Source organism: Excalfactoria chinensis, chromosome 1 (genome assembly GCF_039878825.1).
Source record: "Excalfactoria chinensis isolate bCotChi1 chromosome 1, bCotChi1.hap2, whole genome shotgun sequence".
Taxonomy (NCBI): domain Eukaryota; kingdom Metazoa; phylum Chordata; class Aves; order Galliformes; family Phasianidae; genus Excalfactoria; species Excalfactoria chinensis.
The window spans coordinates 157,929,236-157,957,230 of NC_092825.1; the positions used below are offsets into that span (position 1 = coordinate 157,929,236).

General features: G+C 42.3%; 1 protein-coding gene across 4 annotated transcripts; it reads right to left on the minus strand.

The window, feature by feature from the left end:
• Positions 1-1,029: 1,029 nt before the first annotated feature.
• On the minus strand, positions 1,030-27,988 carry RCBTB2 (RCC1 and BTB domain containing protein 2). Of its 4 annotated transcripts, XM_072359651.1 has the most exons (15): positions 27,898-27,971; positions 23,991-24,085; positions 23,686-23,752; positions 22,096-22,159; positions 20,613-20,771; positions 20,013-20,163; positions 19,160-19,326; positions 18,373-18,531; positions 16,846-16,953; positions 15,050-15,192; positions 13,173-13,363; positions 11,426-11,552; positions 9,313-9,449; positions 8,595-8,725; positions 1,030-4,697 (listed from the first exon to the last, which is right to left on the minus strand). In XM_072359651.1, the coding sequence occupies exons 4-15, from the start codon at positions 22,135-22,137 to the stop codon at positions 4,557-4,559; spliced, it is 1,656 nt and encodes a 551-aa protein (XP_072215752.1). In that variant the 5' UTR covers positions 22,138-22,159; positions 23,686-23,752; positions 23,991-24,085; positions 27,898-27,971; the 3' UTR covers positions 1,030-4,556. The 4 variants fall into 4 exon arrangements, with proteins under 4 accessions (XP_072215752.1, XP_072215743.1, XP_072215771.1 ...); XM_072359642.1 differs by lacking the exon at positions 23,686-23,752 and having other exon boundaries at positions 27,898-27,988; XM_072359670.1 differs by lacking the exon at positions 23,991-24,085 and having other exon boundaries at positions 27,898-27,973.
• Between the last annotated feature and the right edge of the window lie 7 nt (positions 27,989-27,995).

Sequence of the window (27,995 nt, forward strand, 5' to 3'; positions counted from 1 at the left end):
CTGCCACAGCCCTTGCAGAGGTGCGTGAGCCCATCAAAGACATCGGTGTTCACATCACCACCACTTTTCATGATGGATTCTTTTGTTCTCACATCAGCTCGAAATAGCTCGGTGTGTCAGAGAGCAGCATGAGCTGCCACAGCCTTCTGGGCCAGGTGTCCGGCTGCAGGCAGGCAGCCCCACAGGCTTCCTGTGCTTTACGAGTCCGTAGGTGCCTGAGCCTCCGGGCTCTGCTGAGCTTGCAGTGCTATTTGCGGAACCGCCAGGCATGACATAACGCCCAGAGCACAAAGAGCACTCGTTAACTCGCCAGTCCCCGCCCCCTCTAAAAACATGTCATCAGCCATCCTGCAATTAGCAGCTCTCTAATCAGGTTCTGAAATCTTCGCGTTCTCCAGTAGGCATCTCACTGCAAGATCTGGCTTCAGAACGGCACAGAATTCTGAGCCCGCTTCCCAGGATAAGAGATCAGAGCAAAAGAGACGGATGGAAAACGTGACAGCATTTTGTGTGCCTTCATGGGAAGGATCAAACTCCATCTGTGATCACTGCGGAGAAACGGACACCGGTGAAGAAGGTCTGGGAAGGGGCTGCTACCCTCCATTGGGGCCAAGGGCAGTTCAGTGCTTGGCCACGCGGGCGGCTCAAGATGGTGGTGCTGCCCTTTGGGATCAGCTGACTGTACTGCATGTTTGCTTCAGAAGCTATTATTGGTTTGGGGCAATTTATTGATCGAAGTCGTTATTAGGGCGTGAATTCATTTGAAAGGGGGAAATAAATACACTTCTTAGGCACGCTCGGCAGCCCTGCTTTGCACACTCCTCGTTCTGCTTACATCACCTCTATCTGGGGACGGCTGCTTTCATTCTAACACAAAAACCTCTCCTAGAAATAGAATCTATTTCTTTTCTCCCCCTCATGACTAACTTAGAGCCAATTCAGTTCACCCATTTGAGCTAAAATCATGTCAGACTTTCTTCCCTTTTTATGAAAGAAAAGATACACAAAAGCGCCAACCAGCCCCTCGCACTTCTTAAATACGATGGTGTTTTTATTAATAGTCTGTTAAATCCAGGCAAGTTTATCAACAAATGAGATCAGAACCTATTTGTATGTTCACGCTGCATCATTAGGGGGTACCCAGCAAGTTGCGGCTCTGAGGGGCAGCTGAGCTCTTGGTTGTCCAAGGAAAGCCTATGGAAGTGACTCAGCAGCTCACTCACTCAGTACCACGACTGACTCTTCAGCAACTCAGCCCTGAGGCGATCAGCTTCTTGTCGTGTCTCTTCCTTGCAAGTTCCACTCTGTGTTTCCCTTCTTTCAAAGATCCCTACAAGATCCACAATGTAACTCCACTGCAGACTGCGGTACAGTGGCAAAATCCATCCTGAATTTCTTCCAGGATGTCCCACAAGAGGGTTTCAAGCACATCTACGCACACGCATCCGCGTTTAACCACTTACACCGGTTATGTTTCTTAAACATTGACCATTAAGTGCCAAGGAAAGTGCATGCAAACGAAAGTTAGCAAATAAATAAACAGCAGCCTCTATGAATACAATGCCATCACATCCAGGACCAACAGTACGTGTGGCGTTGAGGGACAGCCAACGCTGCCATCATACACCCGCAATCGCCTTCGTTCAGCGCAGAGATGCTTTCTCGCAAGATGACGGCCTTTGTCAGCCACACTGAAGTTGCAGCCCGGCTTTGCTGCGCACAGCAGGTGGGAAATCATACACAGGAAGGAAGTGTGTTTTTAAAAAGGCACCGTTGGTTGTGTCAAGCCAAAAAATGCCTCACAAAGAAGCACGCCGTGTTGAATGCAGTGGTCTCTATCTAAGGGAGGGGGGTCTCAGGTTGTTGAATGGATGTGAGCCATAGAAGGAACATGGCAGCACTCCCCAGGGATATGCCAGGCTCTTCCCTGAGCAGGGAACAGGTTTGATCTGATGCTGAGTAAAATAAATGTCCGAATCTGAACATTCTGACAGTGGGAACATTTGGAGAACACTTTTTGAACTTCAGTTTCATAAATGCCATGGCTGGGCATGGCAGCTTTTGCCCTTCCTACACAAGGCAGTGCTGCCCAGCTGCCCCCATCCTCTCCTTGGCACCCAGCTGCCCTTTTGCCCCCTGACCTCATTGAGTGCTACATGTGCTCTGCTGGTTTGTCCAGGCTCATGGCAGGCATCCATGCTTCCCACCCACAGCTGCAGCCTTGCCTACAGCCAGCGGTGTCACAGAACAGCTTGGAAGGGATCTTAAAGCTCCAGCCCTTTGCCATGGGCAGTGCCAGCCAGCAGCTCAGGCTGCCCAGGGCCCCATCCAACCTGGCTTTGAGTGGCTCCAGGAATGGGGCACCCACAGCTTCTCTGTGCAGCTGTGCCAGGGCCTCACTGCCCTCTGAGTGAAGAACTACTTCCTAACTTCTAACGTCTTTTAGTTTTCCCCTCATCCTAGCACTATCTGCCCATGCAAGTTGCTACCCAAAAGCAGGGCTGCAGCAGTGTCACCTGGTTCTGCATGCTGCCAAGGCCATGCTGGCAGGTGATGCTGGCAGTTCTCAGGCCTCAGGGTGCAAAGGACTGAGACTTCACCATAGCTGTCCCTGGCTCAATCAAATGGGTTGGAATTCTCCAGCCTTGGCTCATGCAGTGTTGCCTTTTATCTGCTCTCTGGATATTATTAGTGTTGGGCTACAGCACAGTGAACTTGTGCCTAACCTGAGAACAACCTCATCTGTGTGCCTGCAGCAAGTACTTTTCAAGACAGGATTACCACAGCACGTCATTTTCCCCTCCGGGAAGTTGTGGTTTTGATGAGATGGCAATATGACCAGTCCTATTTGAACACGAAATACTGACACAGCAGCTGAAGTATGGTTCAGCGCTGCTGGAGGAAGCTGTATGACCACAGGATGGCAAAATAAGCTCATTAGCAGGCCATACAATATATTCCTAGTGCACACCTTACCCATCCAATCACCACTGCAGAGACCAATGTGAGGAGAGCAACTCCTCGCTCCTCTTCTCTGAGAACCTGTTTCTCTTCTTCCTCCTTCTCAAGGAATACGACTTAATAATTCTCTGATACGACCAAGGACAGTAATTTCCACTGCAGAAAGGAGGAAATGAGGCTGAGATCATATAAGGGAATTAGGTTCTTAGAAACCACATCTGAGGCTTGGAATAAGTCATCAGAGGACTCTGGCAGGGCATGAGTCTGAATGAAGGTGGCATGACATAGACCAGCACGCTGAACCTGGCCACCCAGTTTTGTACAATATCACAGTGGGCATTTACAGCTGCCCCTCCTGCTCTGTGAAGAGAAATCATTCCTCAGAGTTAATTTACTGTTAAAATTCCAAGGAACTGCTCTATAAGCGTCTTCTCTAAGAGGGCAACCCTTCCTATGCGTAACACAAGGTGGGATTTTATCTCAGCTCATGTCCATCAGTTAGAAATTAATTTAAGTACCTACTGTGCCTCAGCCATCCCACCCGCCTCGATGGCCAGTGGACAACTCCTCTCATCTGACACAGGCACGGAACACAACTGGTGGGGTCACCTGGAGAGGTGCTGCAGCACTGCCAAAGGAGAACCTGAAACAACACACTCAGCAGGCTGTCCTTACCGCCACGTGGGAAGTAGCTGAGTTCTGCTTTCGTGATTTAATTCTAAGACCCATTTTATCACCTTATCTTCTCTTCCACTTTTATAAGATGCCCTACTGGGGGACAGGCAGTAAGACAGGATTCAATGAGCAAATCTCAGTGGAACTTCCCTTTCCTTGAGGTTTTGTTTAGGTTTCTTTTTCCTGCTAACAAGCAACGAGATGGTTTTCTGAGTGCTGAAACACACGGTGCCATAACTCACATCCAGACAAATCCTGTTTGCCGTCCCAATGGGATGCCAGGGAACATGTCTGGTGTAACGGAGAGGTTTCTTAATTATCCAGAACAGTGGCCATAATGGCCAGCAACTTCATATTCTAGTATCCAGCTGAAGCTCTTCACAGTTTTGGTATTTACACTGCAAATAAACGTACAGTGAGACAAAACCTCCTACCACTCAGAAAACCTCTCATCCTAAAGAATTGATACTACTGCATCGTGTGCTCAGAAACCAAGTTTGTCTCTAATCTGCATAAGCTGGCACAAAGCAGCCCACTATGGCCTACTAACTTAGTTTGGTGATAGAAGTGTGCCATCAAAGTTTTAGCAGCAAGGTTGTCACTGATCCATAAAATCCAGTTACAGGTTGTTTACATAAAAATAATATACTCAAAATAGCCACAGTAATGACAGCTTAAGTTTGCTTGACTTCAAGTGGGAAACGGTAGTTACTGTGTTAGATTTTGTTGTTGGATTCGGAATGCTGGCTCTCCCTACACGCCTATGCTGCAGTCATCTATCTTTTCAAACCAGTATGTCAGCAGACTTCAAGGCATTTCCCAAGCCAGCAGACGCCGAGTCTCTCTTCAAAGTCCCCCAAAAGAGAAGGTATTCCCAGGAGGAACGAGGCCGCGCTCTTCAGCTTGGCGGTGGGCAGCTCTCAATTTCGGAATGCTCCCACTCTGCTTGCTTTGCTAATGAAGCTTTTCAGGAGATCGTGGTCCATCTCTGCAAAGCCTTGAGTTTGTGTTACAACAGTTAAGTGGTTTATGCAAAATCTGAAACAAAACTCTTCCAAGTCCTGAAAAGAAAGAGAATTTATTTAGAACATGGATGACTGACAGCAAAATTATCATCATTCTCCTGTTCCAAATGCATCATTTAATAAACAGACAACATACGAGCGACCAACCCTTCTTTGATCAGCCTCATTAGATCGCAGATAATGGGATGAAATTTGTAAATACAAAGTTTGCCACAGAAACACACCTAAAAATAATCCGTAGCAGCAGATCTGCGTGTTTTCTGAGGACAGGACAAAACATTTTGATCCTAACAGATATATACAGCAGCCAAGCCAGCCTTCAGTTGATTTTCTATGCTAATGGTGGATAAACACAGCGTTACCATCTTTCACCTGCACAGCTCACACATGATAACAGCAAAATCGACCAAACAAAACTCATTTCTCTTCCTAAACGATCAGGCCTCTCTCACAGTCCTCCTCAGGACAGCCTTTTACTGATGCATTGCAGATGGCTCTCAAACCAATTGTTACCATATTAATGTAGTACAGCCCAGTAGTAGTACAGTACTTCCCAATTCCTTAGACAGAGCCTATCCCGTTACTAAAGAAGTCTTTGTTGCACTCCTCAGCAGCGATGTACTCCTGAGGTTGGCACATGCTGTTCTAGGAGCAGGTGAACCAATTCATGGGTTAATGACTGTGTTTAAGTGTTGCCTGTATTTAAAAATTACACAGCATATGCAGAATAGAACACAGTATTATAGAAGGAAGAGGGGTACAGCATACATATAGTCATTCAGCCAATCCCTTTTACTGCGCCTCTGCCATTGTAATCTCTAGTACTTTGGCCGGGATGTTTTCACTACTTCAGGATACACTTACACGTATCTTTAATTAAAGATACAGATTACACCAGGCTTCTGCCACCTCAGCACACTGGAACCACAATTCCTTTTCTTTGGTCTCAGTTGATCATGCCTTCTGTTACCGATTATTAGCCTTGATACCTTGGTTAAGACTGGCGTCGTTACTCTACCGGCTGCTGGTATTCTTATCGTCTACTTATCAGATGTTATTCCTGAATGCTTTCTGAAACTCAATGTAAACTACCAGCCTCCTCTCTGCAACTCCTACACACATACACCTCATTATTACACTGCTGTCATACTGCAATATTTCATCTCAGTTTTTGTTTCAGTTCCTTTTTCATACTTGCTTCCTGTGCCTGGAACAGTCTATCAATGCATCTTATGTAAGCATCTGCTTTAAACACCATCCTGCATCTTACAACCAAGCAAAAGCAGAATTAAAATGGATATAACAAAAATATATATATATGTATCAGCTGCTTTGAATCATAGAATCACAGAATTGCTCAGGTTGGAAAAGACCACAAAGATCATTGAGTCCAACCACAACCTGACCACACTACCCTAATTAACAGCCCTCCACTAAATCATGTCCCTGAGCACCACATCTAAACAGTTTTTAAACACATCCAGAGATAATGACTCAACCACCTCCCTGGGGAGCCTATTCCAGTGTTTAACAACCCTTTCTATAAAGAAGTGTTTCCTAATGTCCAACCTAAACTTACCCTGGCACAACTCAAGGCCATTTCCCCTCATCCTGTCACCTGCCACCAGTGAGAAGAGACCAACCCCGCTCTTGCTGTAAGCACCTTTCAGATACTGGAAGAGAGCAATAAGGTCTCCCCTCAGCCTCCTTTTCCCCAGACTAAACAGCCTCAGCTCTCTCAGTCTCTCCTCATAGGGTTGATTCTCCAAGCTCTTCACAAGCCTCACTGCCCTTCTCTGGACCTGCTCCAGTACCTCCATGTCCTTTTTGTACTAAGGTGCCCAAAACTGGACACAGTACTCGAGGTGAGGCCTCACCAATGCCGAGTACAGGGGCAGGATGACTTCCCTAGTCCTGCTCACCACACCATTCCTGATACAAGCCAGGATGCCATCGGCCTTCTTGGCCACCTGGGCACACTGCTGGCTCATATTCAGCCGATTGTCCATCAGTACACCAAGGTCTTGGTGTCATTTGCAAAATGCTCATATTCTGCAACTTGGGGATGGTCAGCTCTTACACTTTTAAAATTACTTTCTTAAAGCATTCCCAGCCTTACTGGGCTCCCATGCCCTCAAGAACTACCTCCCAAGGGACCCTCTCAACCATGGTCTAAAAGAGACCAAAGTCCACCCTCCGGAAGTCTAAGGTAGCAGTTCTGCTGACTCCCCTCTGCACTTCAACAAGGACCAAAACATCTATCATTTCCTGATCACTTTGCCCCAGACGGCCTCCAACCCTTACATCCCCCACCAGACTTTCTCTGTTAACAAACAGCAGGTCCAGGATTTTGCTTCCCGTTGTTGGCTCCTTCACCAGCTGTGTCAGGAAGTTATTGTCTCCCACACACTCCAGGAACTTCCAGGACTGTTCCCTATCTCCTGTATCATAAATTCAGCAGATGTCTGGGAAGTCACCCATGAGAATACAGGGTAGAGGCTGTGAGATCTCACCCAACTCTCTATAAAGTATTTTATCCACCTCTTCATCCTGGTTGGGTGGCCTGTAGCAGACTCCCACAGTAATATCGATCTTATTGGCCTTCACTTTATTCTGACCCATAAGCTCTCAACCCTATCATCACCATCAGTGATTTCCAGACATCTGCAATTTTTCTTAACACTGAGGGCCACACCACCACCTTCCTTGCCTTGCCTATCTCTTTTGAAAAGTCAGTAGGCATCCATCACAGCACTGCAGCCGTGTGAGTCATTCCATCACATTTCTGACTACATCATAGCTTTCCAACCACACAATGGCCTCCAGCTCCTCCTGTTTATTACCCAAGCTGTGTGCATTAGTGTAAATGCACCTCAGCTGGTCCACCTTTTGAGTGGGAGAAGCCCTAATACCCTCTTGACCATACTCAGATATTTCCACAGCCACCAACCTCACACCAACCCATGTGTCTTTATAAAAAGGTGTGTCGTCCTCCTCCTTCACCAACACACAAGACTGTGACATCTTACTACCACATCCCCCTCCCACAAGCACTGGCATGTTACATACAGGCTCCTTTGCAGTGACCCCAGTTTCACCTCCTCCCCCTTCCACACCTAGTTTAAAGCTCTGTCTCACCTTTTGGTTCTTCTAACAGGTCAGCTTCCGTGTTTGGCTCTCTTAGTTTCATTCTTATGCAGCGAAAGAAAGTTTGAAGAGAAAGATCGGGACTCCTGAGCTAACTAGGCTGCCCCGTTACAACAAGTCAAAAACATTAATGTTGATTTCTTGCATAACCAAACCCACCGCACTGATATTCCTACAGAGCAGCATTAAGAAGCTGAGGAAAGGAAAACATCTTTCCATGTATTGGACTGTTTACAAATAAAAAGTGCCTGTGACACTGCTGATAACAGGTCGAGTGCTAGTGAAACACCCCAGGGCCAAGGGCAGGCCAGAGGACAGCATATGGAGAAGAGGATAATGACAGGTAATTAGTTAAGCAACACAGTGAAAATGGATTGCTGATATAAGCATGAGGGTAAACAGGGAAGGGCTTTCCAGGTAAATTCTCCCGCTGCCCGTAAAAGGGAGCAGCAGACAAAACGAGCGGGTGGAGAACTTGAGGAAGTGAACAGGCAAAATCTGAAGGTGGAGAAGTAAATGTCAGTGAGACACGTGCATGCCATGCTGTGCTACATGACAAGACAGGAAGGAGATTAAGAATCCTGACTCACAGGTGCAAGTCACAGGAAGGAAGACAACACTTGTAGCTGGAGATTTTATGGTTTAAGTGAGGGAAAACAAATTCCTGGGAAGCCAGAAGGGGCAATTGCAAGTAATCATGACTTGTAAGTTAAACTTGTTATGTTTATATTGAATACTTTCATTTCCCAGAAAACAACTGTGTGCCTGAAGCAAAGCTCTCCCTACCTGAGCTTCATATTTGACAGCAGCAGAAAGAAGAGCGATCGCGTTCTCTTCACAAATGCCTTGTTTGATTGTTTGCTGGCAAAGCTTTTTCAATCTGTTTTCTCTATACAGTGTGGCCAAATCTAGGAGACCTGCAAAAAATCATACACTTTAACAACCCTGGTGCAAAAAATGTGCACTTCTTTTCAAACAGATCGATTGCCCCATTATTTTAGGCTGAATTAATCAGACTTGTCCTGTTCTTCCTCCACATGAAAACATCCTTTTTTCAAGGTCCTTGGATGACAAATCAGAAAGGAGCACTTCACCAGAATGAAAGTCTTCTGTCACCTTCTTCACTGTATTACACCTCATTCAAAATATCGATTAGGAACTCACAGCAACTACTTTTTCGTTTATGGTAAAAACGCTGCAGTTACTCAAACAGGAAAGTATAACAAAGGCATAGGTGCCCTTGTAAGGAAAAAGCAGTTCCTCAGATCAGAAGCAACAGAGGTCTTTCTGGACATAAACTTTCGATCTTACCGTATCCCCACTACTCACTCTCCTTGGACACTTCAAGCTCCAGCATCCCTTCCTCCTGACAGCTGCCAAACTAGAAGATTTAAGTGCTAACAGAATACAAATGAGCAGCCCTACTTTCCTCATCCTGTCAGAGTGCACAAATTCAACTTTTCAGAAACAGAAACCCAGAGTTGTTTCTATTTATGACAAATACCTATTGCATCTTCAGGAGGGAGCCTAATACTGTCTGTATAAAGGTACTCCAGGAAGGCTCGGTAAACAGGATAAGAAAATTCACTCATTTCTATAATTTCATCATCATTATTCAGTATGGAACGAAAATGTTCACACCTACAAAAGAAGAACAGGAATTGTTACAGTAAGAGTTAAGCTTGAAAGAAGAGCTGCAGTAAGATGTTGATGAAACAGTCACAACAGACCAAACACACAACCATAAACACAAGCTATACGATTTCTTGGTATAAACATCAATTTCTTCAGAGCTTTTTATGTAATTCAGAAATGTATTTTCCATCTGCTGTTAGTACTTTCTACTCTAAAATTCTTAAGCAGTGATGAACATGCTTTCATCCTGCTGTGGAACAGGCCTTTGGGAGGGGCAGGTGTCCCAGTGGTACCACACAACAGTAAAAAAGCCAGAGAGAAAGGTGGTGCACACTGCTCCCTTAAAAATAAATAAATCAAACCCAACTGCTCCTCATCCTTCAGTTCACAAAGTATCCTGGAGTGACTCAGCCCAGGAGAGAGGAAATAAGGCGATCCAAACAGACATGGTAGGCAATAAGCAATGTGGGTGACAATGTACATGTGATGAAACCAGTACAGAAGAAAACAGTAATGACAGTAATTGAAAGATTAAGAGGAGGGCAGAAAAGACCAAAAAAATACACACACACACACATATATATAGATATTACTGTGTCCAGTTTTGGGCACCTCAGCACAAGAAGGACATGGAGGTACTGGAGCAGGTCCAGAGAAGGGCAACGAGGCTCGTGAAGGGCTTGGAGAATCAGCCCTATGAGGAGAGACTAAGGAAGCTGGGGCTGTTTAGTCTGAGGAAGAGGAGGCTGAGGGGAGACCTTATTGCCATCTTCCAGTACCTGAAAGGTTCTTACAGTGAGAGTGGGGCAGGTCTCTTCTCACTAGTGACAAGTGACAGGACGAGGGGAAATGGCCTCAAGTTGCACCAGGGCAAGTTTAGGTTGGATATTAGAAAGAACTTCTTTACAGAAAGGGTGGTTAGGTACTGGAATGGGCTCCTCAGGGAGGTGGTTGAATCGCCATCCCTGGATGTGTTTAAGAGCCGTTTGGATGTGGTACTCAGGGATATGATTTAGCAGAGGTTTGTTGTTGTGGTGTTGTTTCGTGGTTGTTTTCTAAGAGATAGGCTACTGGTTAGGCTGCGGTTGGACTTGATGATCTTCAAGGTCTTTTCCAACCTTAGTAATTCTATGATTCTATGGTTCTATATATCAAGAATTAACACAGACACTTAATTTATGCAGTAATATACATGAAATCACAAGCATGAATCAGGATCAGAGATAGGAGAACAAAAGCAGCGATACACAGGATGAGATGATAAAGCATTTTGTGAGAGAAAATTACAAAAAGAGAAAAATAATTGCAATAGAGATGGGAAAAAAACAGCTGGCAAGAGAGATCTAAAGCAGCATCTCATGAACATTCTAGTAGGAGTTGTGCCAGCAACTAAAAACTAACATATCAAATCTTACTTTAAAGCAGTGTTAACTTGCAAAAAGCACTAAAAACAAAAAGAGAAGCCAGCTTAAAATTCAGATTCGCTGATAAGGAGATACAAATAGCATAAGGAACGTGACAGATAAGGAAGAAAAAAGATAATCAGAAGAGCATCTGTGGAAGATGCTGGAACAACAGAAGTGTCCTGTGGAAGGCAAGAAAGGCAAGAATAAACACAAAAGTCTCAGAGCATCCCAATGGAGAAAGCCAAGCAGAGACAGGAGGAGAAACTGATTAACATCTAGGAAGGCAACAGAAAGAAGTGAGACTTTATTTCATCTGGAAAAGGTAAATAGCAATGAGGGTCAAGGCTGCTTAGGTAGTACAAAGGAGGGTAGATGTCAGACAGAGGAAAGTGTTGAATAGGCTGGCAGTAAGCAGTGTGTCTGGAATGTCTGAGCAGCAAGGAAGCGAAGAAAACAGGGTAACAGTGAAGAAGAGCTGGTGAAACCAAAGCCTGAAGGAAAAGATTGTTTGTGCAAAGGAACGATTTTAAGCAGTAGTGACTCAGCATAATGGACTTCACTATACAGTTGCCTCACCTAATTTTGAGAAGAACTTTATGAACATGGATGTATTTTCCATCCACGAGGAACTTCACGTCTGCAGTTTCAGGGTTGTCAAATTCCTTCTTCAGTGACTGGGCTACTGTTAGATGGTCATCGGGCTCTAGGATAAAAAGGGTAATTGATGGTGAGTGCTAACATTTCCTTCTTAGGATAAGAGCATGTATTATTGGTTTACACTGATTTTGTGGATTGGCAATGCTACGCCTAGCAGGCTATAAATAAAACCAGCATTCATTTGAAAAGGGAAACACCTCCACCACAGGCATTAGAAAACACAACACACACACTCCGATACTCCTATACTTTCATTTAGAGGAAATGAAATAGCTCAGGAATATGTTTAATGTACCAATCTATGTACCAATAACGATACTGTAAAACCACTTTGTTAGTCTTATTCCGTACAAGGTGGGTTCAGACCTCTGCTATCTGAGCAAGCGCAGTGACTTTGACGACCAATGCAAAGTTGAAGCTCTACTGTAATAGTTCAAAAGATTCTGCAGGATTTAGTTATGAATCTTCAAAGTCAAATAACAACTGAGATGTCCATCCATGTACAACGCTACATGACTTCTACAGTCCAAGGCAAGACAAATAAAATGAGGTGAAGTTATGTACTTCCTACAGAGCAAACAGGTGCTTTTGTTTGTAGCTGTCTTTCTGAGCTGAGTGAAATATGGAAGAAGCAGTTTTTACTTCTTACCATTCTCTGCTTTCCTTTGAAAAACTTCTCAGTACTCTGAACTAAACTGAAGAGAAACATGGAAAAGTGGAAGGGAAACTAAGAAGAGAACTGCGCTGAGGATAAGCTCAAATATGAGACACAAGAAAGAACATTCATTCCCAGGACTAAAATGGGGCCCACAAGAAAATGGGAAGAGATTCTTTATCAGAGAGTGCAGTGAAAAGACAAGGGGTAACGCTTTTAAACTGAAAGAGTATGTTTAGATTAGACATCAGGAAGATATTCTTCAGAGGGCAGTGAGGCCCTGGCAGAGCTGCCCAGAGAAGCTGTGGGTTCCCCACCCCTGGAGGCACTCAAAGCTGGGTTGGATGGGGCCCTGGGCAGCCTGAGCTGCTGGCTGGCACTGCCCATGGCAGGGAGAAGGAACTTTAAAGTTCCTTCCAACACAAACAAACCATGACTCTATGATCTTAATAATAATCAGGTATCTGAGATCCAGTAACTTGCATCTTTAGAAGGTCAGGTAATGATCATTTGCTAGGAGACACTAAGTGCCTGTGACCAACTCTGAACATGGGAATTAGGCTCCTTCATTCTTTGCAATCTACTTAAAAGACACACATAGGCATTAAAGAAAGGTTCGCTCTTCCTAATGTCTCTGTATGTCTCCCTAAATTCAAACATACCTTCTCCATGGCCATTGTCCAGTGACAGTCAGTAGTTGCACAAAAGCTAATTATGAACTTGCTATTCAGAGCATGATTCCAACAAAAAATGCACACAAATTACATAAAGAACCAAGGCATTCCCCACAGAAGCAAACTGCACCAATAAAGAAGACAATCATTTTTCAGTGCCAGTAGGGTTTACCAATTTTTATAATTCCACACATTTATAAATTCACAATTTAGAATTCCTAGAATGTGGGGTTTTTTTTGCAATAAAATAAGTTTAAGCTTCAAACACAGGCACATCTGTTTTATGGCTTAAGTTCATTAACTTTATTAATGTTCAAACAAAAATATTTAAGCTCACCTACTGAGAGAAGACGCCACATAACAGCAGGGGTAGCAAAGCAAGCAAACACATCGTCAGTGCAGGCAAAGTGAGTGAGGTGGGGAAGGACCACAGACTGGCCGCGACACTGGCCCCACATGTACACCTGGCCGCTCTGCGTCTTGGCAGCTGAAGTGTGAGCAGAGTGGCAGGCTGCAATCTCTATAACTCTAGATTTACAAGCAGAAAAAGAACAAAAGCAAGTCACTGTCATAAGAACAAAACACAGTGAAAAAGCTCATACTTCCTGCATTTCCCTGGTGCAAAACACATCTACAAGCATACATGCGCTTCAGATGGCAAGAACATTTTCCTATCTTGAGTAGCAAACTTCAAACAGTTGTCAGTGCTTCTTTAAACAGTGTGCACACAGAAAGTTTCTTGGTGAAAAAGCATTTGGGGAGCCAGGCAAGCAGGACAAGACAAGCAGTGCTGCAGCAGAGCAGTATGCTGCAGCACATGCCCTGCAGACCCCTTGGCTCCCCAAGAGCTCCAAGTCTCTGCTCACCTTCGGTGGTCCTGCACAGTGAGGTGAGCTGTTGCATTAAGCTGGTGGTGAAGAAGTATTTGAGAAATGGCCATAAACCAACAACCTGAACAGCTTTCTTTTAATTAAAATACTGAAGTGCCGTTACTCATACGATCCTTAGGGCTTACATTTAACAGACTTCCATTTTGAAAATGAAAAGAACACAACCAAACAGAGCACTGAAAGCTGGTTCTAAATGCATTGTAGTTACAGCAGGCTATCTCGGTAATCCTAAAGTTGATTTAGGATTCATAAATCCCACTGTATCCAGCACTGCACAATCCTCTGTTTTGCAGTCTGAACTACCACTTGTTTGCTCATTCTTCCAGCTGCTTGGGGAATGTAGCTGGGAAACAACTCGTTCACGGCTGCATGTACAAATCCTACAGGCTTTAGCACCAGGAATATGTATTCTGGCAAACAGAAGGGAAAGGCAATACATGGTATTAAAACCCTTCCTAAAATGTTGTAACATTTCAACTGCAGTCAAAGTGCCTGGGGAAAAAAAATAATCAGTTTAATTTTAAGGAATGGCATAAACACAAAGAAATAGCAATGTACAAAATCAGGCCTTGTCTCATCGCCACAGCAGAGCTCCTTCTCTCTTCGCTACAGTAACAGTCACAGATGTCTTTAAAGGCTCATCACACTTCTCTTATCCACATTAGGAGGCCAAAATCAACACCTCAGCAGCACAGAACAGACTGAAACATCAGCCCATATGAATATATGGCTTTGAATTAGCATAGAAAGAATTACCCCAATACCCATCAATGACTGAAGTAAAGTATCTGGTCCGATCTAAGCTTAATTTTCAGCCAGCAATAGCAAGAAGAAACACTGCCCTTTCTCTCTCCCCTGGGTTATGAGCTGTGTTTAATAGCAGATATAACACAAATTGCAGATGCCCACTCCTTGCGTGTATTCCTTGTCAAACATAGCACATTAAAATACAATTTCAGTTCAGAGGCGATAAAGCTTTTATTGTTGACTTCAAACAATGAAACCACCAAAGAGAAACTGCAATTAAGACTTATGAAGTACAGAGTGAGCTGAAGCAGAAAACAGCACATTAAAGCCCAGAACATTCAGTTTCTCTTTCTCAGGGGCGGTTATAGGATGGATTCACTTTCAGTGAAGATCAAACTTTGATGCACTGACTCTGTGTGTCAGACAGACTTTCAATCCATTCACATTTAGCATGAATGATAGGTTAAAAAACGACAGGCTATTTCTAGCAAAAAAAATAGATTAAAAATGCCATAATTTTTGTAGCTCTTATGAAAGTATGCCAACTAATGTCTGACTGCTTGAATATAAGTATTACCTGTCCTTATCCACAGTAACTGCAGTAGGGTAAGACTGGTTGCTTTTGTTCCCGGTACCTAACTGGCCATATGAATTGGCTCCCCAGGCATAAATCTGACCTTCATCTGTTAGCACTAATGTATGTGCACAGCCACAGGCAACCTATAAGGAATCAGAACAGAAACAGAAACAAGAACAGAACAGAAACAGAAAAATCTAATTTTTATGTAATAGGAATTTAATACAGTCAGACATACATTACATTATACATTAATATTACTAATTCAAAGACATTATAAAGGCAGTTGATAAAATTGGCAAACAGAGGTATGATTATTAAAACGTAAAGCAAAGGAAAAAGTCACCGAGGAAAAATAAATCATATAATCTCAAGAGTACAAAAAAGAACAGCTAGGAACTGAGAAAGAAGGGAAGTTACAGGGCAAACAGACAGTATGCTGAAAAAAGACAGGCCAACTCTTACCCTGACCCTGCCCTATGGGCAATTGCTCCAACCTGAACAGCTTACCACTGGAAAGATATGTGAGGTCTCCCTGACTGCTGACTACACAAAAGCAGCTCCCTGTGCCAGCTCTGGTGCTAATTGGACCCTCTGTGGAGATAATTTATATCACTGGAAGGAAACTCTCAGCATGTGGGCCTGAGGACCACCAGTGCTCACAGAAAATAAAGAGCCATTCACTGCCCAGGGAGGTGGTAGAGTCACCGACCATGGGAGTGTTCAAGAAACGTTTGGATGTTGCGTTGAGGAATATGGTTTAGCTGGGAAGAATTGGTAATGGTTTGACTAGATGATCTTCTAGGTTTTTTCCAACCTGAAAAATTCTGTGATTCTGTGATTCTGTGAGAGGGGAGAGACAAAACTCCATCGAAAACCAATTTGCCTTCTTCAAAACTGGCTCGTGAAAAATAATACAGTCTGCAAAGCAGATATACTGTAAGCACAAGCAGTTCACTGACATCCATGAATAATGAGATATGATAGATAAGATGGAGTCCTCTGTTTTGGATAAATCAGATTAAAACTTTCAATATCCATTCTGCATTTACTTGAAGTATTTCTAACTGGTGAAATGAAGCTACCGGTTTGCTAGTCACACTGATGGGAAGCTCAGTCCTTTGGTACAGTGTAAAAACTACCCAAGCTCAAGACCTACTATGGAATCATACCAGCCATTGACCAAAAGCACCTACAGATGATTTGTTCTGAGCTCAAACACCCACTAGCCTCTGTAGTTCAGTTCTAAAAGTGGCATTAAGTCTTCCAGAAGGACAAAAAGCTAAATTGTGGCATTTTCTCAAAAATAATAATAATAATAATAATAAAAAAAGATGGGCTCTAAAGAAGAATGGGGTAGCCCAAGAAGACTTATTAAAATGAAGGGAAAAAAAATGGATTTCACAAGAAGACAAAAAGAAATGACCAAACGTTCCTACTCGCCCGCTCCTCCTTGAGTAAATTCTTCACCTCACTGAAATTAATGGCAAAATTCCTACTGACCTCCGTAGGGTCACAGTTTCTCAGCAGCCCATTCTAAGATACACACTTTTACTCTGATAAATGGTATTTTTAAACAAAGAGATAAAGAACAACTTCCTTCACATAAAAAATACGGTTTAGCACCAGATCTGGAGGCTGGTGGCCCTCGCTGTGGCAGGGAGGCTGGAACTTGATGATCCTTGGGGGTCTCTTCCAACTCAAGCCATTCTATGACTCTGTGATGATTCTATGAATATTCCTTAGCTCATTTTCTGTTGTTTCTAAAAGGTTTGAGAAGGGCATTGCACACATACCCGCTGTACACGAATGCCTTGCAAGGCTGCTATTCGGCATGGTGTTGGCTGATTGCCGCTGCTGCCCAGCCCCAGCTGGCCATTACCATTGTAACCCCAGACATAGACCTGCAAGACAAAGACAAGGATTTTAGCCGTCTGTTTGTAGTTCTTCTGAATACAATATAACTACTGCATCCTTCCAACAATAATTTCCTTCAATATTTCAGCTTCCCACACCTGGGAACTTAGGATCTGCACTTCATATGTAGATACTTCTAAGTGTACGATCATCAAAATTCTAATCCTTCCCCTTCACCTTGTTCTTCAGAAGTTATAACAGTGAAAAACAAGTGATTCATAGGGCTTTTCCCCAGCACAGAGCGCATTCAGCAGGAATACTTCCCTTTTCCAAAGAGTTAGTTTCTCATTCTAAAATCCTCTAGCACAGAAGAAGACATATTAAACCAAGTATAAACTGGAACCTATATGCCACAGTTTGAGTAGACTGTTCGGTTTTATGCTGAAAAGGGGAAATTACCGAGAGCAGATCATTTCAGTGACGTCTATTCCACTGCCCGAATGCAAACAGTCAACAGCTTCCTAGGTCTAATCTAAAATGCTTGGAGTGATGAATATAGAGAGCGTTTAGGCTGCCCAAAATCTTCAGCTCAAGTGAACTAAAGCAAAAGGAAAACTATATCCCTTTCATATCCTCACAGATACGAAGATATAAAGTATGACAGGGGTTTGATGCGTACTGCAGTGGAACAAACATATGCTATCGAATTCATTTTCTGCTGGCTTGGTTGTTTTTGTCTTCATATTAGATTTGTCTATACAAAGACTGAGAATTAAGATAGAGTTCACTGATTATTCTCATATTCTTGATTGATAAGATTCTAGTATAGACCAAATAATTAATTTTTCCATAACTGCTAAAGACAGCAGTGCCATAACATTAGTCAGCACCTTCATTTCTGCAAGAACATAATGCCAACAGGAAAATTAATAGATCAGTGATAAAAAGTTACCTTCTCATAGATGAGAAAATGAAACTAATATGAAATATTAAATACACGCGTATAGCTTTCATGATTTAATCCCCAAATTTATAAAAATCTCCTGACCTTTAGAACACTATTTTATTTTATTTTATTTTCCCTTACAGAACTGTATTTTCAAGTCAATTCTAAACCTGATCACTGAATTTCCTCAGGTAAAAGCCAACATCAGTAGCTGATACAAAGTAATAACTGGTTGATTTTGAGTAATCTCATCGGGCAAAATTTCTCTGTGTCACTTCGTTCTAAAGAAGATGGTAAAAGCATTATGGGTAGGAAGACGTGCTTAAGCACACTGTGAGGATATGCAAGCCAATTCATGACAAAGATTTTTACAACCAGTATAAGCAAGCAAGTCAGAGGGACTCTGAAAATAAACACTTCCTTTCTCCGTGGCAGCAAATCACAGAGAGGCTTCAAATGACCCCAGTGCTGTGATACATACAATAAAGTTTAGTCAGAAAATTCACTTAACATTTCTTACCTCTCCGTTTTCCACCACAGCCATAGAGCACATCTGTCCACAGGCTATGTTAACTACTACTTTATTTTGCAGGCAGCTGGTAACTCTTCGAGGAATTGGTTGATTAGCAGTTGAACCAGAACCAACCTGGCCTGAGTTATTATAACCCCATGTGTACACCTGTTGTAAATGAATTCTCATAAGTGAAAGGTGTAACAGACATCTCTAAGCACATATTCAAGAGAGAAAGATGTGTTAAGTGTATAATAAAAACATATCCAGTTCATGTGTCCTTTTACAGATCAGGGAAGCTACATAAGTTTATAATTTAACCATTTCTAACAAAAATGTGCAACTCCCAGAATTTATATATCTCACTCTTTAATGTTTCTCCTACCAAAGGGAAGAGGCAGCACAACAGTTGCACCCATACTGGAAGATTTCATTGTTAAGTTTTCCAGAATCCAAAGCATGCTGAATGGCTAACTGGATTCAAATAACATCTCAAAGTAAATGACAAGTAAATGACTTTTCCTCCAGTGGGTAAAACTTCTTATATGTCATGATTTAACCTGACATCAGCTTTACTGATATTAAGTATCTACAAGTAGGGTATTGCATAGGAAGAAATGGTAATTTCTTTTTATAAGCAGAAGTGACACGAAAATCAATGTTCTGCATATACTTCAAAGTAGATAAACTTCCATTTTTCTTTAACATTTTTGTTGCAACATCACTCTGAGGACAGAAAGAAGGTAGACTAATACACTTCATTAGCAGAAAAAAGATTTACTCTAGCTTTTCTCACCTCCCCATCAGACGTTAACACCATAGAATGGTGAGAGCCACAAGCAACTTCAATAACTTTCTTGTTCACCAAGTTAGTAGAGACTTGACAGGGAACCAAACCATGATTTGTTGTACCGTTGCCCAACTGACTGTAAGCATTGTGACCCCACGTGTACACTTCTCCTTCTGCAATAAAAACACAAAAAGACATTTGAAAATCTGCTTTTCCAATGACTACGCAACATGAAATTACAAACTGAGAAGTCAAATTCAGTTGTAGATAGTTTAAGCATATATATGTCCTTTTTGGCTCTTAATCCCAGGGATATACTACTACAGTCTTCACGTAGTGTTTAAGACAAATCCAAAGTGATAGCATCCGCAATATCCACATAGTCTTCATAAAAGAAATCAGAAAGCCGAAAGAAAGGAGACAGAGTATAACAGAAGGGAAAAACATGAAATGATAGTCAGGAGTCTCTGTTTCAGTTCATCTTTTGGTTACTGAGAATGCATCAGAATTTCTCTATAAGCCTTGTCCCTGCGTTTCCCATTTTTTAAAGTTCAAATAATACAGTTTTCATCCTATTGCAATATAAGTAAAGATGCTTGTAAGAAAGACAATTACATAATGCTGCTACATATTACATAAACATATTTTTTGTGTCCTGTATTTTGAAAAACACGGTAGTAAAATCAAGACTAAAATTAATTACAGTAACAGGTTTCCTCTACTGACTTTACCCTGACAAAAGCAAATAACATGGGACTATGAATTTCAAAAGATGTGTATGTGAAACAGGTCCACGTAGAAACTGTGGACTAATTAAAGTGAACGAATCTGAAAAAGTAGTATTTGCATCATACTTTACCTTCTGTAGCAAGAACAACATGAGGGCCACTTCCATAACTCAGACAGGCTATCTTTTTGCCACACAGAGCATCTACTCTCTTTGGCTCAATTGTGCTTTGGGCGTCTCCTGTTCCTAAACACCCGCTGCAGTTCACGCCAAGCACAAAAACCTGTTATAAAAGAATCAAACAATCATAACTTAGGTGGGAACAGACCTCCAGAGGCCAATGAGTCCAACTAGTCCCTTCCTCAACAAAGGTCTACAAACATCGGTTCACTCAAGGCCATGCCCTTTTGAGCCTTGACCACCATGGTCATCAAGACCTCCACAATGTAACCACTGTCATGGTAATAAAAATATTCTAATACTGCACTAGAATTTCCCATGTTCCAACCTGGGTCCATGCATCTCCATGAAATATCTACCTCCATCTTCTCTTTATTCCCTGATCATGGTAGGAAGCCAGTAATTTTAATTGCAAATGTCTTAGTTTTAATGAAAAGGTTCAGGTGTTCAATATGCAGCTTTTCCTAGATGTGCAACAGTACCAGCTTTCACAAAACCTTGACACTTAAATTACAAAATACATCATGTTCACACACACTCTTGGACAATTACCTCATCATTTTCAGTTACATACAGCACTTCATTACCAGCACTGCCAAATACACAGGCTTGACGAATTAACTTGAGCTCTTCTTGTGAACAAAGGGAAAAAATTGGCCATTTCCCAACATCCAGCATCTTCAGGGCCGACAATAATGTTGCCTCCAAGACCTGATGTTACAGACAAATTATATCAAACGGCTACATAGAGAGAAATACACCTTTGCACAATTAAAAAGGATAAATTCAGGGAAACACCACTATCTGCATTCTCAACCACAAAACAGTACTTTATTTCTAGAACAATACACGCAGCAAAACCATTATAGTAAACAAATTATATCATGATCCAGAAAGAAGGGATGTATGTACATGAAGACCACTACAGCGTAAGAAGTTAAATGCTGTGGTAGCGTTTTCACTGTATTTATACAGTGTGACTACTAGGTTAGAGGATTCAAAATACAGGATTCTAATATTAAGGTGTAAAGTATACAACCAAAATCTGAAAACAGTGTGCTCAAATAAAACCATGAAAAATCTGCCCAAGAACGTACTTCTCTTTGAAAAAGACACATTCATTTTCATGCATTAAAAACAGAAAGTTGACAAAACTCAATGTACCTTTATCCTTTACTTCTAAAAATGTCTGTTTCAAAAGTATCAGACTTTCAAAATACACTGTCACAGAAAATATACATATAAAAATATATATATAAAGATGTATAAAATCTGTGACTGAAGCAAAGCTGTGAATAAATTCTAATTTACAGTCACCTGTGTTAGTTGTAAGGATATCACTTTTTTGACTAATGCCACTTATTATGAAAAAATGCACACAGAAGCATAGATAGGAATATTTCAAACTAAATAAGTAAATCTTTAAATTAACCGTGAATTTAAATCTTTGAACAAATACACTTCTAAGGAAGGAGACGGAGGATTGGTCATGTTCCATAAGGAAAAGCTGTGGTTTTGATCACAAAAATCTACTTCCCCATGTCCTCCTTAATTTAATAACCTGTCTAAAAGCTGGTTATTCAGTCTTGTCATACAGATAACCTTACCAACGCATTATCATGAAGCTCAGAATCTAAATGGCGTGTTTCACTAAGTTCTGCAGGCAGCGTACAAAGAAGAAGACCAAAATTTGAAGACTTTTCACCAAATTAGGCTCTAAAAAATAATTATTACAAGTTTGTGTTGTTGAAACACTAAGCTGAAGAACACAACTTGGAAACTTAATACTAAATTAAACCAATCTTATAAACCAAAGAACAGATTCAAACTGATTAAAATGAATGTATTGACATTCTAATAGCTCGTGGATCACGTGAGTAACATTTCTTCTGCAAGTATCATTTTTCTACCTACAGTTTTGGTTTTCTGTTTATCTTGAAAGCTACTGGCATGTGCTAAGCTAATAATAAAACCATGCTTCTTTCTCTTGAGTTGAGATGCATGGAATTCTCTTAACACGAAGCCACTCTCTGACCTTGACACTGACTCCTTGAGAAGGAGGAGGTTCATCTTCCATATGGATTTGTGCTGGTGCCCCTCTGAAGAGAGAGAATTGTGGTTAAAATCGCCGTATCGTTTTGCTGCAACAACGCTTCATAGAACTACACACATTTCACATTAAGACCAAACTACTTGTTTGGGTGAGAAAACAAAAATCATGAAGCTCGGGTAATTTTGTTCTTAGTTTCAACTGCACAATGCTTGGTGACTCAATTTTTTATATTCTTACCAAAATATTAATACTCAGAGAAAACTTTTTTTAACCAAGTAGCATAATTAAGCACTGATTGAAAAAAGTTTCAATAAACACAACATTCCGATGTGTTTTTATTGTAGTAAAAGTGAATTAAAAACCTTGCTGATGTAATTTGCCAATTCTTCTTTCAGCGAAGAAAAAGCAAATGGATACAACTTCCCAGTACTGGCATAACCCTTTAAATGTTTTTATTCCATCTTAATTCTGAATTGCAGTGTATGAAAAAAAAAACAACACCATAAACATTTGACCATTTTCAGATTGACTGAGAATTGTTAGAATATTCATTCTGTTTCTGAAGCTGCTGCCAGCTCTGTAAGTGACCTGCATGGCTTCCATGACATGCATCACCAAAGGAGACAAATCTTCAGGCTGGATGTCTTTTCCCTGACAAGAATGGCTAACCCTGCTGTCCTCAAACTATTCCTAACACAAAGCTGTGCTAATCCGTTTTTAGTAAAAATGTACAAATGAGCACGAAGCTCTTAAGCAGTGCAAGCCTGTTTCACTTGACAAATGAGAAGGCAGTACACACCATTCTCATGGAGGTACATTGATTCAGCCAATTCTAACGATGTGTTTACCTCCCACAGAAAGCCAATCATCTGTAAAATGCTGACAGCAGGCAGAATGACACCCAGTGAACACGTGGCTATCACGTCACTCGGCTGCTCTTCATAGGACTACCACACTTCAAAGAAGTTGTATAAAACTTCTGATGTTCTAATTTAAGCAAGCACACAGCTCTGTATTTCCGCGTTTCACCTGCAAGCCATTTGATGCACAACTGATAGCCATTATTCTTCAAGTTCCGATATTTCATTTCAGTGGCTTCTGTTCAGACAAAAGCACATCGTTTGACTTTCAAAGCAGCTTATTCATTAGTATAAACTAAGATACCTTAGGATGGACCGTTGCAGATACTGAATGAAAGGTTCTCCGGCCCGCTACTTTTTCAGAGTTCCAGAACATATTGAGAATTTTGAGTTAACTCTGCAAGAACACAGATGGCTTACGTGTCCTCAAAAGCTGCTTAATTTAAATATAACTGAGAAAATTACTCTGCAGTTCCATTCTTCGAGATATTTTGCATACGTAGACATCTTATTCCCAATCAGCCCTACAGTGGTACGTGGGATGCCTCAGAGAACATCTAGTTATGCTGCTATTCAAGTACATTTGTTCTGATACACACTTCTGCCTCTGCAAAAGTGTTCCTTGTAAAAGCCTGTAACTGATTTAAAAGTACACATAGACCTCAGGATCCTGAAAGCAAAGAAAGAAAAAATATTACGTCATGAAGCCTACCTAAGAAACGTTCTTCTTTGTGGACCTACTGATTATTCACACTTCACTTACTCCAGAAAAATCACCACTGCATATAAAGTGAAGAAAAGAAAAGCAGTACTTTCATCAAATGATTACAGAATAGAACCTGTGTGCATTTGAGTACTTCAGATACAGAAGAAAAAGTCCAATCTATCACAGACAAGTTATTAAGCCTGTATATCCACAGCATTTTAAAATACCCATAGAATCTCTCAGAATCCTTACTTTAAAATAATCACCCATTACTTTAAAGAAAAACAACACAAAACAAGAGCAATACTTACTTTTGAAAGTAAATAGGTAAGCAACATATATTTCTCATGTATTAAAACTTTATATTCACTAGCTGCTTTTTCCCCCAAAAATCTAACGTGGCGATCTAAAAGAAAAAACATCATTTTTTTTTGGTGGAAGTGCACAGTGTTTCAGTACAGAAGTATTTATATTAAACTTCACAAATCTCTTATCTGGAATCCAAGTACAGTTTAAATATCTGGACAGCATACTCTGGTAGTCTGTGTCAAGACTTTTCCTGTCTCTGCATCTGCTCCAAACATGGTCTTGGCACAAGCTACGTATGCCTTGGTGGTATAGATAAGATTGAGTTAAGGAACATACATGCTGGTTCTATTAGCCAGCTATTAAGAGTCTAACTGGATCGCTTAATTCTCAATGTTTATACAGGTTCACCGACGCATTCAAACGTAAACATTCCTGCAGATTTTCTCTCTAAGAACTTGGCAAGCCAACAGGTGTTTTTATTCCAGAACTCCACTTAAGTATTTCCTCCCACTTAATTTGAGCACTTAGGAAACTCATCTGCTGAACCAAAAGTCTGTATGGAGTATCTTGTCCCAGTAACTCTAACCACAGACTTTGGGAAGAGCAGGAGGAAAAAGCCACAGGCAAAAAAGTACTTGCATTGACATCTTTAGGACAGGGACCTAACCTTGATTTCTCAGCAGCCACATACAGGAGCAGTCATGAAATTATGCTAAACTGCCCAAGTCGTCTCACAGGAAAGGACAGAATGGCAATCACAGAACCACAGAATCACAGAATCGCAGAGCAGAGATTGGGGAAGGGACCTCTGGAGATCATCTAGTCCAATCACCTGCCAACGCAGGATCCCTACAGCAGGTTGTGCAGGAAAGCATTCAGGTGGACTTTGATTACCTACACAGAAGGTGACTCGACAGCCTCTCTGGGAAGGTTGTTCCAGTGTGCTGTCACCTTAAAAGTAAAGAATTTTTCCCTTGTGGTTGTATGGAACTATGTTATAGTTACTGCTCGTTAACCCCTTTTCAGCCGGGCACCGCTAAAAAGAGCCTGGCCCCATCCACTTGACTCCTGTCCTTTAGATATTTATAAGCACTGATCAGATCCCATCTCCTTTCTCTAGGCTGAATAGTCCCAGGTTTCTCAGCCTGTTCTCATAAGGGGGATGCTCAAGGCCCTTAATATCTTTGTAGTCCTCTGCTGGACTCTCTCTAGAAGACCCCTGTCTATCTATCTTGAACTGAGGAGCCCAGAACTGCACACAGTATTCCAGACGTGGCCTGACCACTGCAGATGGGGAGGATCACTTGTTCTAATTACTCTTTTTCCCCTTAGAACTGCTGTCAGATGTAGAATGGTGTATTGTTTAGCAGTGAGCAACAAGAGTGGAACTGACTGGAAAAAAAAACGCATCCTTATTTACCAGAGAAAAAAATGTTTAAAGCAGAAGAAACTATTCTCAAGTTCTTTTTTCTCTCATGCTACAAACCCTCCAGCTACCCTGATAAGATCAGATAATGATATTTGCTAAGATACTGATTTTGCAAAGTGAATGCATAGAGTACATTCAGTGCTCAACACCAGTGTAAGGATGTCAGGGTCACTTCCACGTACGTAATTCTGCAGTAAAGAAGAGTATTATCTCCAGATCTTGAAGATATTAAAATAATCAAACATTTTCTTAGAGAAGCTTCTTGGTAAAAGACTATTAATCCTGTATGTATTTCTAAGCTGAGATGTGAAGAATTTCTTTTTTAAGAACAACTGCTGGAGTTATTAGCTCCTGTCCATTTAAAACACTGCATAAAATTTAACTTACTCTACAATTGATTCAGTATAATTGACACATATTGATTCTTCATTCTGACCTTCCAACATGGGAGTTCAAAGAACTAGCTTTAGGGGAAAAAGTGTAGTCTGATTATTTGGTTCTGAAAGATCTTTATTGAAGATGTGAATTAAGTAGCACAGCCAATGAACTCAAAGCAATGCAATAAATGTGAAAGGAACAGATGGTTATTGTATTTTTATAAACTTAAGAAATCATAGCACAGAAAACATTTAAGGTTTAAGAATGTAAGAAATGCTAACAGCTCACCAAGTTTATCAGGATAAACAGTGTATAAGCTCGAGATTTTAAGTAGTATTGCACCTGCAAGGGGGAACCTGACTGGATATAGATCAATGCCATAGGAACAGCATGTCAGGAAAGGCTCTTTCTTTTACTATGTAACCATAAATTCCGTCTTGCATTTATAGAAAAACAACAAACAAATGAACTTCTTATGTTGTTATGCCTCCTCTACAAGGATCTAACCTACCTGAATTGTTATTAGACAGCAGTTACCTGACCCAGCCAAATTCTGATCCATAGATCAGTCTAGCTTATGAGGATCTTTGACTTCATATTCTCCTCGAGCTGTTAAATAAAAATGCAGTTTCTATAGCTGTAATCTTTCACCACTTCCTTGGATGTCCAAGAAAGGTCCTCCTAGTCATGTAATTCCTGATGGCATCACACAGTAAGCACTATCCTTATCCAAATCCAGCTCTCCTAGACTACAGCAGAAACCACCAAAAGCTCTTATAATGTTTTTCATCAAAGCTAAATAAGGTTGATTCTCGCTTATCCACACAGTCTCCTCCTGTTACTTTACAGTTAATTGTGTGGGTGCATCTATTTCACATTGTCACATTTATTTCCAATGCCTGGACAGCATTAGCTCTCCTAACTCACATGCATCACACGCATTCTTTTTCTGCTCTAAGACTGTGATCAAACACTGAGCTAAGCTTGTCTAACATACTGCAAACTTCATACTGCTTCACGGGACAGCAATGCGCCCTCACAGCCCAGAAAGCCAACTGTTATCCTGGGCTGCATCCAAAGCAGTGAGGCCAGCAGGGTAAGGGAGGTGATCCTGCCCCTCTGCTCTGCAATGTGAGACCTCACCTGAGGTACTGCGTGCAGATGTGGAGTCCTCATCACAGGAGGGACATGGAGCTGTTGGAGTGTGTCCATGAGGGCCACAGAAGTGATCCCAGGAATGGAACACATCTCCTGCATGGACAAACTGAGAGAGCTGGGGCTGCTGAACATGGAGAAAAGAAGGCTCTGAGATGAACTGAGCGGCCTTTCTCTATCTAAAGGGGGGCTGGAAGAGGGAAGGAGACAGACAGGGTCTGTTGTAATAGGCCAAAGGGAAATGGCATCGCACTAAAAGAGCGGAGATTTAGATTGGATATAATTAAGTTTTTTACAGTACGGGTGGTGAGGCAGTGCCACAGGTTGCCCAGAGAGGTGGTGGGATGCCCCATCCCTGGAGACACCCGAGGTCAGCCTGGACGGGGCTCTGAGCATCTGATCGAACTGTAGGCGTCCCTGTTTGCTGCAGAGGAATTGGACCAGATGGCCCTTATGGGTCCCTCCCAACTCACACGATTCTGTGATTCACTCTGAGGACAGAGCTCTCCAATACCAGCCACACGCAACCCGCGGCAATACGCGTACATCTCCTGTCTGAGACATTTATACCGACTGAAAACACAAAGCGAGGGACCGCGGCACAACCCCACTGATCAGACCCTCCCAGTCTCCCACAGCCGGCTGCTGACAGGACCCCACAACCGCCCCCCCCTCACACCGCAGCTCCCGCCAAGCCGCCCCCCGCCCCGCCCCATGGCCGCAGCCAACAGCAGCGGGCGCAAAGCGGGAAGCGCAGGCGCGCAGCGCCCTCCCCTTCCGTCCCCTCCCCCGCCGCGGGGCGGCCGGCACCGTCCGCTAAAGCCCCAGTAGCGGTTCTGAACGCTGCTCGGCCGCAACGCTGCGCCTCCGTTCTCCTCAGCGGAGCCGCTCTACCCGCCGCCCGGGGAAGGGGGAGGCGGTGCAGTGCACGTAGCTCCGTCGCTTACCTTCCCCGCAGGCGGCGGCTCCTCCTCCCCGCGATGAGACAAGGGAGGATGCCGCCGCGCTCAGGCGCCTCCTCAGCCGCGGAGGGGGGAGGGAAGGA